The sequence below is a fragment of the Pleurodeles waltl genome, chromosome 4_2 (genome assembly GCF_031143425.1).
Source record: "Pleurodeles waltl isolate 20211129_DDA chromosome 4_2, aPleWal1.hap1.20221129, whole genome shotgun sequence".
Classification (NCBI taxonomy): Eukaryota; Metazoa; Chordata; class Amphibia; order Caudata; family Salamandridae; genus Pleurodeles; species Pleurodeles waltl.
The window spans coordinates 668,556,415-668,574,407 of record NC_090443.1 but is presented as its reverse complement, the minus strand read 5'-3'; the positions used below and the strand labels follow the sequence as shown (position 1 = coordinate 668,574,407).

The following is a 17,993-nucleotide window of genomic DNA, read 5'->3' as shown; positions in this document are numbered from 1 at the left end:
CCAAGCAAGGACCCTCACTCTAGTCAGGGTAAAGGAGAATCACACTCAGTTAATCCCCGATCACCCCCTTGGTAGCTTGGCATGAGCAGAAAGGCTTAAATCTAGAAGCAATGTGTAAAGTATTTGTGCCAACACACACAGTAATACAGTAAAACACTACAAAATGGACACCACACTAGTTTAGAAAAATAGGTAATATTTATCTAAATCAAACAAGACCAAAACAACAAAAATCCAACATACACAAGCCAAGATATTAATTCTGAAAGGAATAAGAGTCTTAATCCTTAGAAAACAGTTAGAATGCTGTTGTTACCCAAAGTACCTGGTTAGCGCCAGAATTAAAGCCTCACAGGGTGAGCGTGCATCGGAAAAGGGTAGTGAAGCATCCATTCCTTACTCGCAAGTGAGGCCGTACGTCGTTTCCTTCTCCGGTCGGGTCGCCGGTACATTGTTTTTCTCCCTTGCAAGAGAGCGCTGCATCAGTTTCCGGACAGGGCACCTTGGATCCTCGAAGAGTCGGGTTGACTTAGATGCCCAGGGACAATGCGTGGAAAATCCGGTTGCACTGTATCAGAAAACCACGCTGTGTGGGGTTTGTGCCATTATCAGCCTCCGTAAGCGGGTGTTGCGCACAGTTTCTCCAGCTGCGATGCGTCGGTCTCCCAGTCGCGATGCAGGTGGAGCATCTATTTCAGCCATGAAGCCGGCGGCACGACGTTTATCAGCCACATTGCGGAAGGGTTGTCGAAAATTTCCGTGCACAGCGTTCTGTGCGTGGATTTTCAGTTCTTGTCTGCCAAATTCACCTTTCAAGGGCCGAGGGACTGGATGGGGCACCACTTGACAGAGCAGGAGTCTCAGCAGAGAGTCCAGGTGTTGGTAGGGGAAGTCCTTGATGGCCCTGAGACTTCAACAACAGGAGGAAAGCTCAGTTCAGACCCTTGGAGAGTCTTTTCAAGCAGGAATGCACAACAAAGTCCAGTCTTTGTCCCCTTTCACAGGCAGAAGCAACAAACGCAGGATAGCCGAACAAAGCACAGTCACAGGCAGAGGCAGCAATTCTCCTCAGCTCTTTTCCTTAGCATAAGTTCCTCTTGAATCCAGAAGTGATCTAATTTTTATGGGTTTTGGGTCCACTACTTGTATCCCTTTCTGCCTTTGAAGTAGGCAAACTTCAAAGGAAAGTCTCTCTTGTTTTGTAAGATCCTGTCTTGCCTAGGCCAAGCCCCAGACACACACCAGGAGGTTGGAGACTGCATTGTGTGAGGGCAGGCACAGCCCTATCAGGTGTAAGTGAGCACTCCTCCCCTCCCTCCCAGCACAGATGGCTCATCAGGATATGCCGGCTACACCCCAGCTCCCTTTGTCACTGTCTAGAGGAGAGGTGCAAACACCACAACTGTCAAACTCACCCAGACAGGGAATCCACAAACAGGTAGAGTCGCAAAATGGTTTAAGCAAGAAAATGCCTACTTTCTAAAGGTGCCATTTTCAAACATACAATCTAAAAACAAACTTTACTAAAAGATGTATTTTTAAATTGTGAGTTCAGAGACCCCAAACTCCATATTTCTATCTTCTCCCAAAGGGAATGTTCACTAATATTTAAAGGCAGTCCCCATATTAACCTATGAGAGGGATAGACCTTGTACAGTGAAAACCGAATTTGGCAGTATTTCCCTGTTAGGACACATAAAACACATACGTACATGTCCGACTTTTAACATACACTGCACCCTGCCCATGGGGCTACCTAAGGCCTACCTTAGGGGTGTCTTACATGTATGAAAAGGGAAGGTTTAGGCCTGGAAAGTGGGTACACTTGCCAAGTCGAATTGGCAGTTTAAAACTGCACTCTCAGACACAGCAGTGGCAGGTCTGAGCCAGGTTTACAGGGCTACTCGTGTGGGTGCACAACCAGTGCTGCAGGCCCACTAGTAGCATTTGATTTACAGGCCCTGGGCACCTCTAGTGCACTATACTAGGGACTTGCTAGTAAATCAAATATGCCCATCAGGAAAGCCAATTACATATACATTTTACATACGAGCACTTGCACTTTAGCACTGGATAGCTGTGATAAAGTGCCCAGAGTATCAAAAACAGAGTCCAGCACACATCAACAACCTGGGGAACAGAGGAAAAAAGTTAGGGTAGACCACGCCAAGGATGCCAAGTCTAACAACTACCAAACATGCCAAATTATTCTTGTATGCTTTAAATATGATCTTAATCCAAGCAATTTGTCTTGCGCACATCTTCTATACAGTATTTTTACCTTTTGTATAAAAGTAATAAGAAAATGAGTTTAAAAAAACTCAAGGATCTATAAGTAGATCAGCAACCTTCCATGTAATGTGGATTACTATCACTTCCAACATCCATTTTCAAAGAGAATGTAATATTTCGACTCATATTCGCATCACATTAAGGAGGAAATTATACAGCTGTTTGCGTTAATGCTTTTTAAGGGCCACTAACTACAACACAATGAAAGGGTAATTATGCTAAAAATATGAAAGGAGAATTCAGTTGCTCCATAAACTGAATCACAATACTTTTCCTTGCAGTCAGGTAAGACCTTTGTTGAGGTTGCTGGTGTAAGACGGCAAGAGATGAGGGATGTAGGTAAGGACAAAAGAGTGGGCAGCAAAGGGGCAGCTAGAAGGTTTAATGGATGTGAGATTTGAAAGCGATAGCTAGAGCGCAGTGAGGTTGCAAGTTCATGTGTTCCTCCCAATTCTGTAAAATGCAAAAAAGAGGGGATGAAGCTACCTCCATGAGAGAGAACCTCATGAGTAAAAAAACAGATAAATGACTATATAATAAATTGACTTGCACAGTTTAAAGTGTTGAGTTATAACTCACAGAACAATCATAAAGCCTTACCCTGTTGCCCTCTAACAAGAAGTTTTTGCTATCTCGCACTGTTTAGAATGAAATTCAATTATTGCTCCTCCTTGGACAGCAGTTCTAGTTCTATTAACATTTTAGGAATCTGCTCGGGACTACCTCTATACTTATTCACCTGTTTGAGTAAAGTTATTATCCTACAAAATAATTTTACTGTCCATGCACCACCATTAAGTAGCAGTTGTGCAAGTATGCTTACTGGTGCAATTGTCACAACTTAGACAGGACTTCCACATCTCACCTCACCTGAAAGAGAAACGCAGTGGAAGACCACAATTAAAGAGCAACTTGAAGGCAACACAAGATTAATTGTAGAGTGCTTCCACATCTTCCTTCAGTGTTTAGGGAGTTCCACTCCATTGATGAAATATGAAGTGGTTTCTTGTAATTGAGACATGTACTTCAAGATATTAGAAAGACTTCTACAGCCCAATCAATGTAAGTTATGTGACAGATTAAGTACCATGAAGTCTGGACCGAGCTTTACTAGCAGCTTCAAGGAGAACAGGGAAGTTTGGTTCTTCAAGAGCGAAAACGTGCTCAGCATCTCGTGACTAGCTATCTTCATGTCCTTGTCCTCCTTTTGCCACGGTCACCTGCTATTGCTGCTCATTGACAGCATTAATTGTTTCAACATAAGTACTGGCCTTGAACTTCCAATCAGTAAAATTCCAGTAGTGGCTCCACTCACCTCATCAGTAGTATCTTCCAGGTTTTCAACACCACCATGCCACCGGTGTTGCTATTGTAGAGGTTATAAAGCGATAAAACGATGAGGTGGAAGGGAAAACGTCAAGCAAGCAGATGTGGAAAGGACTTTAGGTGCCATTATTACAACAGTCCAAGCATTAGGGCTCACCTTATTGCATAGCCAATCGCTGTTTAGCTGAGAAAATCTGAAATTGCATCAGAATCCATGCCTATTTAGTATAACACCCCTCTAACCTCATCATTATAGACTTTTCTGCTTCACCACGGATACCCCATACAAATATCCAGTACAGTTCTTCCCTAAAGAAACACCGGATCCTTAAATGTTGGTTACAAATTTGCTTTTGATATAGCAATTGCTCATCTTTCTTCATGTAAACTGGAAACCACTGTACAATGTCCATGTACACGTATTCACACACAATGTTCCGTTATCGCACTCACTTTGTTTTTGTTTTTTTAAAGTTCAAAGTTGTTGTGATATTATTCTGCGTGTGTGCTGTCAGAGTATCTACAGTGTCCCATGTTGGACTAGTCAATAAAGCTGCCCTACATGCTGGTGGTGAGACTAACACACCCGCTACCTGACGCACTTTACTGCGACCCCGAGGTTCACTTTCACGGTTCCTCAAAAAACCGAAAACCGCGTCACTTCTACATTTTAGTATTTGGTGATTTATTGTTGATTTTACAAGTATTAAAAGTTCACTTGGTAGTTTTCACCATCCAATATTTTGAAGCTCATGAAATTTCCTCTTGGACATTTTAAATTAATATTGCTTCCTGACAGAAATAGTCCCTGAACCCAGTACATTTCAGGTCGACTGACCTTTCTTCAGGGGTATCTGAAAACAGAAATACTCAACGTCACCTGGAGGAATTTATGCACCCAACCGCTCACCTTGCCCCCTAGTTACCTACATACTACTTAATGAAAATATTGCTTAAAGAAACTACAACCTCAAGGCATACTTAAACCGAAACCTCATGCTCAGGTGTCTGTGCAAGATCTCATGCAAGATCCAATGAAAAACTACCACGTTACTGGCATTGTGAGTAATCCGCTTGTGAACGAGAAGGATCAAGTGAGAGTGATGAGAAGAGAGAAATCCGAACGCCGACGACCATCCACAACTATTCTGATACCGAGCCAAAAGCCTCTTCATGTTGTTACCAATGTGACTAAAAGACTCACTGTCAAGAGAGCCCGAAGTCAATACACGGTGCCGTGAAAGGAGACATTTCATGACCTTTAAAATAATGGATGGGGAAAACAATCAAGTGAACGTTTAGTATTTGTGCATGTTTCAAGTTGCTCAGCAGCAGGTTGTGCAGTATGCTAGGTGATATTCTGACAGCCCTTTCTATGTTAATCACAATATGCTTTGCCTTAGTTCTGCGCGGCTGTATTACAGCACAGAGGCAAAATGTTAAAAGGATGTCTTGTTTGTCAAAAGCATCTCTGAAGCATACCATCAAAAGGACACCGATTGGGCAGCCTCTTATGAAACATCAGTTTTCGCTTGGTAGAGTAACTCCAGGATTGAAAATGTAAAGCCCAGATTGTGAGATCCTGCAAACTTTATGAAGTCTTAAATAAATTAACAATACATTTTTCAGCACCAACTTATTACATTTACTTGCAGGATATCATCAGTGCAGACTTCATTCATAAACTTGAATCTTTACTTCAGCGAGCCTATCGCCTCCAGGAGGAGTTCGAGGCCACCCTTGGAGCTTCCGATCCAGCTTCTCTAGCGAATGACTTGGGTAAGGGGTTTTACTTTAAAAGAAGTCTTCTTCATTGTCTTTTAAAACATCCATTTTATTTTTGTGCTTGAGCCTATACAGTGGAGAAACCTGAATTTGAGTGCCTTGCATTTGTAATGTCTTCAAAGCCAAATGATATACAGTGGTGCATAACTATGATTTTAGAAGATAATTTGAATTCCTAAATACGTCAAAATGTACATCTTTTTTACCATTTTAGCATTTACTATTCCAGTGCATCTGCCACTAACCACATTTGGGATTAACCTGGTGAAAAGAAATTGAAAGCTGTTGATTTTAATTATTTTTAATAAGGATTTTTGCAGTTTTTGCTAATATTTTGATAACAAATTCTCTTTTTTGAGGGCACTTTGAACTCTGATGTTAGAGTAGAGTTCAAGTTTTTTTCAGGGGGTGTCAAACGTCTTTAGGAGGGCATCCTGGCCTTTCTTGTTTTTATTGATGGAAGGGAACAGTTCTTTAGTAGGTTTGTTTTCAGCTTGTTTTTTTCCATGTGTTTTTAAAAGTTGGAAACATGGGCTGACTTTTCAGGTCTGGATCCAGGACTTTCTAGAGCTCAGCTCCCACAATGCGGATTAAATGCACCAGGGTCTTTCAGGTGATTGGGCCTGAACAAGTGGGTTTCCAATGCTAGATCTCAGATGATTTTGCTTTGGAGCTTATTTTACAAATACAGTTTGAAGGTATTTTGAGATGATTCTCATCCAAGCTCAGAATGTAATGCAGACGATTTTAAATGTAATTTATTTTCTGTGCAAATCCTTTTGAGGCCTATGCGATATGAGAACGATTCTTCTAGCTGCTTAACTTAATAATGTCTGGAGTTCCTGAATTTCTGTTTTTGCCACTCCTACATAGACACCATAGAAGTAAACCAGTCTTGACAGCGCTAAGTCATTTGTTAATTTATCTGAAGTGGAGACTACCGAAAATCCAAGATTCTACTCTGTAACATGAGAAATTGATATTTTTAGTAACCTCTCTGATCCAAACATGGGTTAGAACTGAACCACCCTGTGATCTTTTGTTTTTTTACTGCTTTATTAGGAGTCAATGTGACACCTACCTCCTCCAGACAGTCAATATAAAGGCTCTCATCAGAGAGCTCTCCAACTCTCAGGATTTCAATTTTTGATCTGCTCAGATAGAGGTACCTCTCCTTCATCCATTACTACACATTTTAAGGCAGTTGGTGATTTAGCAGTGTTCCTTGTGGCTGATCACTCAGGTGCACAGGTAGATGTCTTGAGTGTGTATTTGGAATTGAAGTTGGTATTGCAAGATCAACTTGAGAAGTGGGCTTATAGATATGTTAAATAAAAGGGTAGATACAGGGGATCCATGTTGAACCGCATGTGTGAATGTTTTCGCTGAAGATGAAGCAAAACCAGCTTTGATTTGTTGGTTATGGTGTCATGAGTGACGTTATTGGGGAAGCAGTCCATTAATACATAGAGACATTGGGATTGCAGGTAGACCAGTGAAGACATCAGGGGCCTTATTACACAAAGTGACCAGGGGGGTGAGGGGGAGCAACAGGCATGTAGGCCCACTTTGTGCACCCAGGTCACTTTGGTATTACAGAAGGGGCCACAGATTGTTGTGTGGCTCCTTCTGTAATAGTGATAGCCCTGGTGCTTCTTGTGGGCCAAATCAATCTCAAGAGGGTATTCCCTTATTTGCATGGGGGCATGGCCCCATGCAAATGAGGAAATCTCCTTGCCTCTGCTCCCACACATTATTATGGGCATGGTTAATCCATACCCAGGTGTAGATCAGTATATAAGAAAAATAGTTACGTTGGGGAGAAAAGCATGAATTTCATATAATCACTTTTGTCATTACCACTAGAGGAAGTGCATCTCTCTTTAAGTTTCTTTACATAAATAAAGGATTAATAACGCATACGGGTCTCGGGTCACGTTTCTTTGGTGTATTCAATACAATTCTATTAAATGACTCCAAACACATATAGGTCTTGTTTTACATTTCTTTGGAGTATTCAGTACAACTGTATCATGATTACATTAAACAAACAGAAAAGGCTGCTTACAATATGAACAAACAGAAAGGGCTGCTTATGATATAGCGTGAAAAAACGTGCTTGTGCAGTGCAATTAGTGAAATCAAGTGATACAATGAGTATTAGTAAAAACAGAATGATTTCTTAAGGTTGTGTAACAGGATAGATTTGAAAAAATGCCCGTCTGTAACAAAACAATTAATATGTCCCAACTGTACAGGTGAATCTCTTCCACTGATTGCCGGGCTTTAAGATCTAGTACAGGCTGGATTTGTAAATAGTTGACGTTTTGCCACTTATTCTACGTGATTACTAAAACGTCCATGCGGATCTTGATCAGGACTAAAATAATAATGCTGCCTGTGTGACTAAAATATAATCTTGTATTAGAAAGCATGAGTGAATATGCCATGTGTTTAGTCTATCAAAACATCTTATATTGTTAATAACTCACATGGAGTCGAACAGAAATCAATAGATTGAATTGCCCGGTAATCTCATGGTAGTCCTCCAAGATGAGTAACTCCTATGTAACAAAATAAGCATCCATCAGTGACTGTGTTCATTAACGTAAGGGGATAAGTCTCAGTGACATTAAATCAACTCACCTTCCACTCGGGAACACTTCGAGGTCGGTCAAAATGCCTAAATTGTACATGCTTTCTGGTACACTGCAGGGTGGCCATTGCGCTTGTCTTGAATTTCAAATTACATTGAAGAAAGGATCCTAAAAATATATTAAATATCAGTTGGTGTTGAGGCTCATCTTCATTTGTGTTGTCTCAGTCATCCTCGAAATCCTCAGCATTTTTATGTTTCGCCTCATAGCAAGGTTATGAAGCATGACACATACCTTCATAGTGGCACACTTAGCCTTAGCTGTGGATGCAGGCTTACAAGCATCACCTTTAGAAGGCCAGCATCATGCTCTATTGTATTCCTGGTCTGCCTGTGTGCTTGGTTATATACTACCTCATAATTATTACTGGTATCCTAAACTGTTATCAGCCATTGGGACACATGAGTGTGAGTAGTGCAGTTAGGTAAGTTCTTACACCTAAAGCTCAACCCAGCCAAGTCAGATTTCCCGTTATTTGTCAAGAAGAATAGACAAGACACAGTACAAACCTGGCTCAATGGCATGATCCCCGACAGCTTAATACCTCAAATTTCACAGAATGCCAAATCACTTGGGTTGACCCTGGACACTAATCTCACCCACAATGAAAGCATTTGCAAAAAACACAAAGACAGCCTGGTACCAGCTTTCGCCCTCTTCTAAAGAAAATCAAACCACTACTTTACTTAGTAGAGATGTTAAGTAACTTATGTGTAACTTTTTATGCGTAACGTGTATAATTAGGGTTGAACCTCTATGATCTAGAATTGAAGGATTACAGTTCTAAGCATTATATTAAAGAAAACAATCCGCAATCACCTTTGTCGAAGGAATGATTGATTGCAGACACACAAGTTGCTTCTCGGTCTTCAGTTTATTGTCAGATGCTCTTACTGTTTTCCATTATGTATTTTGGCTGGACTGCGCGGCTTTGATCAAATGACATGCACATTTTGGGACTTTATGGAATGCACATTCTATTAGTAAACCACAAAGACATACTATTCCCCTTGCACACCATATAGTAACTTAAATCCTTGGGCACATACCCCCAATTAATTCATCCAACAATATTATTTTCTTAGCTCATTATTTGAGTAATAGAGACCAAATAAATTTAAGTTTAAATTCAAACGTTGAAATTACAAAATTATAAAGAGAGAATAATACGTAAAATAGATGGTCCTAAAATAATGATATACTCACATCTTTGGCCGTGTGGGCAATTAATAATCAAAAGTCATTGAAGATAAGTCCTAGTGGGCATATTCACAATATGGTCATGCATCCATCATTGATACATGTAATCCCAATTCTGCACATTTCAATTCATTGTCAAATTCAACCAAATTCATTCTGTTTGACCATAATGGACCCAACATATACTTTAATTACAAAACTAATCTATGTGGTATAATAATTTGTATGTGTGTGATAACAGGTTTTACATTGAGAGTTCCTGGACTATTTTTTTTATATCACTCTATCAGCATACCTATCAAAGGCACACATGCAGCTCTTCATCTGCGTTGAGCCCATTTAGGGGTTTGCTGTCCAACTTAACTATATGTTGCATCTCTAATTTCCAGAGATGTTTTACTCGATCACCACCCCTTCTATCCCATCCAGCTGCATCAATTAAAAAGAATGTGATTTGATTCACATAATGATTATGGATCTTATTGCAGTGCCTTGCCGCTGGGTACTGGAGTTCGTATATTTTAATTGCCCTCATATGTTGCAAGATTTGTTTGTTCGCTGGTAGAGTTGTGCTCCCCACATACCTTAAGTTGCCTTTGCATGTGAGCACATAAACTGCTCACTATGTTTTACAATGGTATGCACCCCTGATCTTGATTGGTCTGTCGTGGAAAGGGGATTTGTAATCCTAATGTTCACACCTATTGTACATGTTACGCTCTTAGCACATTTCCTGAATCCGCTCATAGCTGCAAACCAACATAGTTTTCTAATAACCTCAGGGCTGCTTTTAATTAAAGCATCCCTCTTAGAGTAAGGTCTCCTATAAATATTCATAGGGTTTGTGGGCAAAATTGAGCCGATCACAGGATCGGATCTGACAATATGCCAATTCTTCCTGAATAGCAACCTCAATCGCAAATCCTGGTTATTGTGTGTTGTAATAAACCCGATATCCAATTTACGTCTCTCTGAGCTTGGCCTAGCAAATAGGATGAATTCTCTTTCGCAGTTCTCTTGTGTACCCCTTTGCACAAATCTTTGTACCATTTCCTCCTGGCACTGCTCTGCATCCCTGCAATTGCTGCAATTTCACTTGTTCAAAGCATTTCCCCAATAGGGGATGCAGGCCTTTAAACGGGTTGGATGAAAGCTTGACATGTGTAAGTTTGTTTTGCCTGCAGTTTCTTTCCTATACAGCCTGATTCGATCTTATTTTTCTCAATGAACAGTTCTCAATCTAGGAAAGTCACCCTGTTGTCACTGATTTGGCTTGTGAAGTGCAGGTTTAAATCATCAATATTAATATAATTGACAAAGTCCTCAGCACTCTTTTACAGGCCCCTCCAAATTACAAACAGGTCGTCCTTGAATCTTGACCCCCCATGACCACATGCTGTTCCCACGCCACCTTGTATACAGTTCGAAGCACCCGCTCCTTCCACCAGCCCATATGCATAACTTGGGGCGAAGCACGTGCATATCGCTGTTACAAGCAGCTGGTGGAACAACTTCCCATGAAACAAAAAATCGTTACACTCTAAACATCGATGAATCATGGCGATAAGAATTTGCCTGTGTTTGTACAACATTAAAGGGTGGCTCTGCAAAAAATACCTCTCACCCACATACCATCCACATGGCGAATACTTGTGTAAAGTATTGCCACATCTAATGACATAAGGAGAGCTTCACCCTCTCACAGTATGCCATAAATCAACCTCAAATAATCGCCGGTGTCTCTTAGATATGATGGCAGATTTTTCACATAGTTTTAAAGGAAATGATCAATATATTTAGAAGTGTTTTCCAAGAGGCTACTTTGGTATAGTGTTTAGAAAGTGTATTAATGTATTAACTTATGTAAAATTTATCACATTAGTTAGGTCATGTTATCTTTGCTATCTATGTCCTTTATTTACGTTATATATGTAACTTGGTACTTTCCAGCTACCCCTGCTCCAACGTAGGTACTGCTGGAATGTTGAGAGACTTGGCAGTTGGTGGAGGAGCAGAGCAGGAGTGGCTGGAGTTTCTCCTATCATCTTAAAGAAATAAATGTGGAGTTCTGCTTAACAATCCTGGCCTTTTCATCTACTTCCTACTTCAGCTACCCTGTGCCAAAATTGTTGGTCTACTTGGGGGCCCATCTGCATTTTTATAAACTTTAGTGATCAAATACAATACCGGGTTTCTTGGATTGGCATTGTGTAAAAACATATACTCATCTTGATTTAACAAGCCATTATTCTGTCCTTCAACAAAATCATTTTGTATTGTTCCTTTATAGTAATTAGAACATTCCTATCACATTTGGCATATCAGTATTCAACATTTAGTTGCCTTTAAGCTTCCTTTTTATACATTTCACTATATCATCAGTGTCTGTTTCAGCATCTGAGCACACCTAGTTTCCGTGCCTGCTTCGCAGGTTTACACTTCTGCTTTGATCTATTGCGCTGCATGAGATGTTGCCTTTTCAAGTTCTCAAAATGTTTGTTGAAAGTAGAAATTTGCCCATTTTCAGAATCTCGCTTACCTCTGGCAAATTTCTCCATTTTGCACAGCTTTATTATCTCTTCATGTTTCTTGAGTTGTACGTCGATATTGTCGCGGAGGTCCTTTACCAATTACTGATCAGCTGCTTTATTCAATTCATCATTCAGTGCATCTATCTTCTGCTGGAGTTGTTCTCCATCAATAGCCGCATACTTAACTAAAATGCGGATTAGCCTGTTAGACGCTTCAGTGTTACTCTCAGCCCATTCCTTTAGCATTTCTGGATTTGGGTTTTCAAAACTGGGGGCTACCAAAATCCTCAATCCCCCTCGGGATCCTTCCTGCTTACAAATACCTTTGTAAGGACTAGTGCTCCCACTATTTTGTCAGCTCGCTGCATCAAAGCTGTTCCAAGAGCCTCAGTTTACTTCTAGTATCAGTTTCATTAGGAACTTCTCCTTCTCCTTCTCCTGTTAACTTTTTTTGCAATGAAGCTTTAAAAAAGACTATCTGCTGCCTCCTCCATCTCATGCAGCATGTTGACAAACATGGCTTTAACTATATGTAGTAAAGTCTGGCTGCTCGCAGCTTAATCACAACACCCTGCCGGACCGAGCTATATGCCTACAGTTTACTCTTTCATCCCCCCGTGCTCACTGCAAACGCAATTAGCTCCATATGCTGTCAGCCGCAGGCCCGCTTGAAGTGGTCTGCACTTGGAGGACATCACTCTGTAAATCTTAAAGAAAACAATCCACAATTGACTATGTCGTAGCAAGGATTGATGCAGACACGCATGTTGCTTCTCGGTCTTAAGTTTATTGTCAGACGCTGTTACAGTTTGCCATCACGCGTATCGGCCAGGCTGCTCGGCCTTGATTAAATAACACGCACATTCCAAGAGTAACCAGCAAGGACATGCGATTACAATTGCACACCACTTAACTTAAATCCTTCGGCACATGCCTCCAATAATTTTATCCAACAATATAATTTTCTTAGCTCATTATTTGAGAATGGAGACAAAATAATCTTAAATTTAAATTCAAAGGTTGAAATTACGAAATTATAAAGAGAGGATAATATGTAAAATAGATGGCCCTAAAATGGTGATAGGGGTGTGTGTGTGTGTGTATATGTGTGTGTATATATATATATATATATATATATATATATATATATATATATATATTTAAAAAAAACAAAGGTTAAAGGGACGTTATCGTTAGGCGCACATTTTAAACTTCTGGTCCGCAAACCAGCAGTAAAACTTTAAAAAGAGCAAAGAAAAAAAAAACATGGATCCTGTCTCCCGGGGCCATGATATTAAATTACGGGGAGGGAGGGTGTGCATACCAGATCCCTGATCCTCTGCGAGGCCCCAGGGACCCATCCCTTGGGCCGTCATCAAAATAATGGTGAGAGGGGCATGCATCCAAGCCTCTGCGAGGCTCCAGGTACCCCATCCTCCAGGGCCAACAAATAATTGAAGGGGAGGCCTTCCTCCCTGAGCCAGCTTGAGCCCCTGGGGACCCCATCTCTAAGGGCTGATTGAATTAAAAGAAGGGGAGGAGACATGAGCCCTGCGAGCCTCCAAGCCACCCTGGGGATCCTATCCCCCAAGGCTGTATTTAAAATGAAAGGGAGGGGTTCATGTGGTGTCCCTCCCCTATTCACCAAGAGGCCCTTAGGATCCCATCCCAATGAGCGGTTTCAACTTTATTGGGGAAGGCAGCTTGCAGATTCCTCTGCAAGCCATTCTATGGCCCTGGGACCCCAAGTGCCAGCTCTTTTACGGTTTCCTGGGACCCCAACCTTCGGGACACTGTGGTCTGCCGGCCCGCAAGAGCACAGGAAAGTAAATTTATTGTGGTCCCGCCGGGCACAAAACTGCTCCTGCCAGAGGGGAGCACATGACTTTCTCCCTGCCCACTCTCTCACAGGCACGGAAACAGAAAATTGCTCCCGCTCAGTAGGAGAAAACAAAACTGCTCCTGTGGGGTTGGAGAAATGCCGGCTCCCGCTGCACCTAGGATGGGTACAGAGAAGGTAGCTGGCGAGGATGTGGGGACCTTGCAGCTTCCCCCCCCCCCAAGCCTCCAACATGGGATATGATGCGAGTGCCCCCGGGTGGGCACTGGGTCATCACACTAAAAGAAAAAATAAATGCAAGACAATGCTGGCTCCTGTGCTGGCAGGGTGCTAGTAAGGCAGCGGGAAACCTGAAGCTCCCCTGTGACCCCCAACAAAAATTAAAAAAGGGGGTATCCCAAGTGGGCACCGGGACACCCTACAAAAATACAATAAATGGAAAAAAATGAATAATAAATGATCAGCAGGAACCACTCATTTATTATGCACTGATCCTTGCAAGGAGAGCCCCACAAAGCCGTGCAAGGGCTTTTAAAATATATTTTTGGAGCCTGGTGATGTCCCTAGAAGTGGCAGTGACACCATCAAACTTTTTTTATGTTGGGGGGAGCTGCATGGAGTACCAGTTATAGTTATCTCAAGTTACTATAAATTGCTCCCTAAAGAAAGTAGAACTCACCGCCCTCGCCATGCACTGCATATGACCTTACATATTACAGCGCTTATGACCTGTTCTATGTCATCACTGACAACGTGACACCAACATCTGAAAAGACAACAATGTTGACAACATTGTGCATGGTGAGGGTAAAAGCACTAGGGCACTAGTTCTAGTTATTTGAGATAACGCAACAGGTGTATTTCAGTGACTTTGTTAGTTCAAAATTGTATTTTTTAACTGACATTTTCACCTAAGTATACCATTCCTTCAAGCTTTGTTTTTTCAATGAACTATATATTTTACCTAGTGGCAGTCACCATTGTGTAATAATAGGGCTTAGTTACCATAGGAAATATATTTATTGTTTTTCTAATAACTTTAGCGCCTTTTGACAAATCTTCACAAAAAGTCCGAATAATGTTTATCCATGTTAGCTCCTTCCTGGAAAGTTTCAGGGTGGTCCAACATGCGGGGGCTGACAAAATGTCCCCTTTCAATTTCCATAAGTGGTTTTAAGCAGCACTACAGCCAAAACAGCTGGACAGAATTACACTAAATTTGGTAGAAAGCTAGATTTTACACATAAAGCATGCTTTTTATGATTCCGTGTACATCCGTTCAGTAGTTTTTGGGAAAATTAAGGTTCAAAATTTAGGAAAGTCTGGACCATTGGGCTGAAATTCAGAAATTGAAGCCTTCTTGCTGACTGAAGGGCATTTACAGACCGAGCTCTCTGATTGGCTGGCACCAACTTGAAAAGTAATGTTGCAGTGACCATTACAGTATTCAGAGACTTAGTCCCCTGTCCTGAAATGTTTTTTGTAAAAGGACATAAGGGGGCAAGGCATAGATACTCTGACCTCCAGCCCCTCTGGAGGGTCTCAGAGGGACGCTACCTGGGCCCAAAATAAAAAATATATATATATGAAAGGGGGTTGCCGCAGTCCACCTGAGGGAATTCCAAGGGACTGGAAAAACCTATTCCCAAAACCTTTTGGGTGGTGTCTATGAGGGTTGGTCTAACCCTTTGCCCAACTTTACACAGTGCATGGCCAAAGGCAGTGCACAGCGGGCTTTGAACACATGCTCGAGGTTGGGTATGTTAATAAGTTCTTCTCTACTTTAAAGAAACCCTAGGTATTCACTGAAAAAAACCAAAAGTTAATGAAAATATCAATTTAAACGGAACATAAACTCCCAAAACAATAAAATTTAACAGACATAGTTTACTGAGATAACTAGAGCTTGTGCCCCACCATACTGTGCTTATGACCTCACAGATTGCCTCACTATGACATGTTCAATGACATCATTGGTGATATCCCTGATAAAATCTCAAATTCATCATTGATAAGAACACCGGGCATGGGGGGGGACATGTTCTAGTTGGCTCAGTAAACCATAACTGGTGAATTTTAGTGTTTTCATTTTTTAGTTTAAAATGTTATACTTTAACTAACATATTCACTTTAGTCTAACATCACTTTAACTTTTGTCATTTTTCATTCAATTTATATATTCAGATTTCACCTTTGCGCTGTAGAAATACATGAGTGAATGAATGTTTATTAGTAAAGTTGCTCTAAATACCGTGTTATTCTGCCACATTTCAATCCCAAGGCATGCATAGTATATATGCAGATGTGTAATATGTTCTTTATTTCCATTCTTGACTAGGAGTCGTGACTCATGAGAGGTGAAGTTTTGAGTAGGTCATGATGACCTTCTCCCTCAACAATGGCAATGAATAGTATATTTACTCTGTGCATTTGCATATATGGTTTATGCCATGTGATTTGTTTTTAATGTGTATTTGTTTAAAAAGATATATTTGAACAAAACCAGGACACATGGGTTTAACGTTATGCAGTAAGGCAAATCCTCATTGAAGAGCCCTACTCTAAGGAAGGTTGTTTCTCTGTGTTCAGTAATTGTTGTATGCAGTCTGTGAGGCATAAGCCCAGTTTTTCGTCATGTCAGTTTTGTGTACTGTTAATAAATTGGAACATGACCTTTGCACTGTAGTTAATAAATTAATAAGTGTCAATATGCTTTTTTTAGTTAAGTTGCTCCAAATAACGTGTCATTGGGCCACATTTTGTTTTACTATAGCACCATAAACATTTCCATGTTTTGTGTTCAGTTTCTTAGGGTGAGTTGCCTGTTGAATGTTAGTGTTTTGTATGGCATAGTGAAAAGTTTATTTAGTTAACACAGGGAGAGAGACAAGAGGCGAGACACCCCACACTACCTCCCAAAGTCAACAATACTAAACACAACAGGTATGGGGTAGTGTGGAAAGTATTTTTTTTTCTTTCTTTTTTTTTAATCCATTAGCCCTTCTCAATTTGATAGTAGCCCACACTTACAGGACAGGGACCTTAAATGAATGTGGTTGGTCGGTTGGAGATTCCCCTTTATGGAAGAGGTGGTCTCACACACTTAATCGTGTCATGCTTCATCATTTACCACCTCCCCCCACCCTGATAAGACAGTGCCGCCAGGCCGGACTCAACCTCACAGTAAACCTACACTGGAGGGAGTTCTTACATAAAAGCTACTGGATAATTATCTAGTAGCTTTTATCTAAGAATGAAGCATGACACAATTAAGTGTGTGTGAGACAACCTCTTCCATAAAGGGGAATCCCCAACTGACCAACCACATTAATTTAAGATCCCTGTAAGTGTGGGCTACTATCAAAATAAGAAGGGTTGGGTGGTCAAAAAAAAATCTGCGCCACTCCATACCTGTTGTGTTTAGGAACATTTATTTAGAACATGGTGATAGACAATTGTATAAATTCTCGCAGTAACACAGATAAAGTACACATGCTGACATAGAAGCACCTAAGGTGCTTGCTTTGCATGCTTCCTAGAAGAGATTTGGCTACTGGTGAAGAGGTGGGGGGTGAAACTCTACTCAAACTGCAACCACAATTCATGTCCTGGTGAAACACAAGAAAACCTCAGATTAACGGGCACTTAACCCTCTTGTAACTTGGCACAAAAGCAGTCAGGCTTAACATTGAACCCTAGAAAGTGAGGGTCCGGATTCCCTTCCTGTGTAAATGCCCCATAGGTGTTAGAGAATTCAGTGGTGGGAACTCAAACAGTGGGTATGGACCGGATTCCCCCTCAGAGAGTAGAAGTACAAAACTTATTGAGAATGAGAACCCACAAGAGTTGTGCTTTAAAGAGAATAATTTTCAATGCAGTCTCTTCAGTAGTCAAGTAGCCGTATAGTTCATGAATTATTTTGTAGAAGAGTTTTTATGAAGTTGTAAGAAAAGTCTTGACAAGTTGCAGACTGAGTGCAGCCTTTATTCATTGATTCCAAAGTATTCAGGAAAATTTAAGATTGTAGACCAAAGAACAGCCGACACATGTTTCGCCCTCTGTGGTGAGTCCACCTAGGGCTTCCTCAAGGCTGTAATCAATCAGAAGTAAAAACAAATCAAGTGTTGAAGTGGACTAATAAGAGTGCTCGGTGAGTTAGGAACATGTGATAAGGCATGCAGAGCCCTTGAAGATCCTCAACATTCTAACCAAAACCATGTCAGAAAGGTGAAAGTTAAAGGTGAAAGAAAGCGGTCATGTGAATAACTAAAAGCCCTGATTTATTAAAAGGTGAGAGAAGCGATCTGGGAATCCCCAAAGGAAACCCAAGTTGAGACCGTATTTGCAGAAAAGACAAATGAA

At 40.9% G+C, this 17,993-nt stretch overlaps 1 protein-coding gene across 2 annotated transcripts in view; it reads left to right on the top strand.

Annotated features, from left to right (window-relative positions):
- Positions 1-17,993, top strand: part of MIGA1 (mitoguardin 1) — a 457,181-nt gene that overhangs the window by 123,354 nt on the left and 315,834 nt on the right. For both annotated transcript variants that reach the window (XM_069232246.1, XM_069232247.1), the window contains exon 7: positions 5,274-5,397. In XM_069232246.1, coding sequence (XP_069088347.1) covers positions 5,274-5,397 — 124 coding nt within the window. The remainder of the gene's footprint in view (positions 1-5,273; positions 5,398-17,993) is intronic.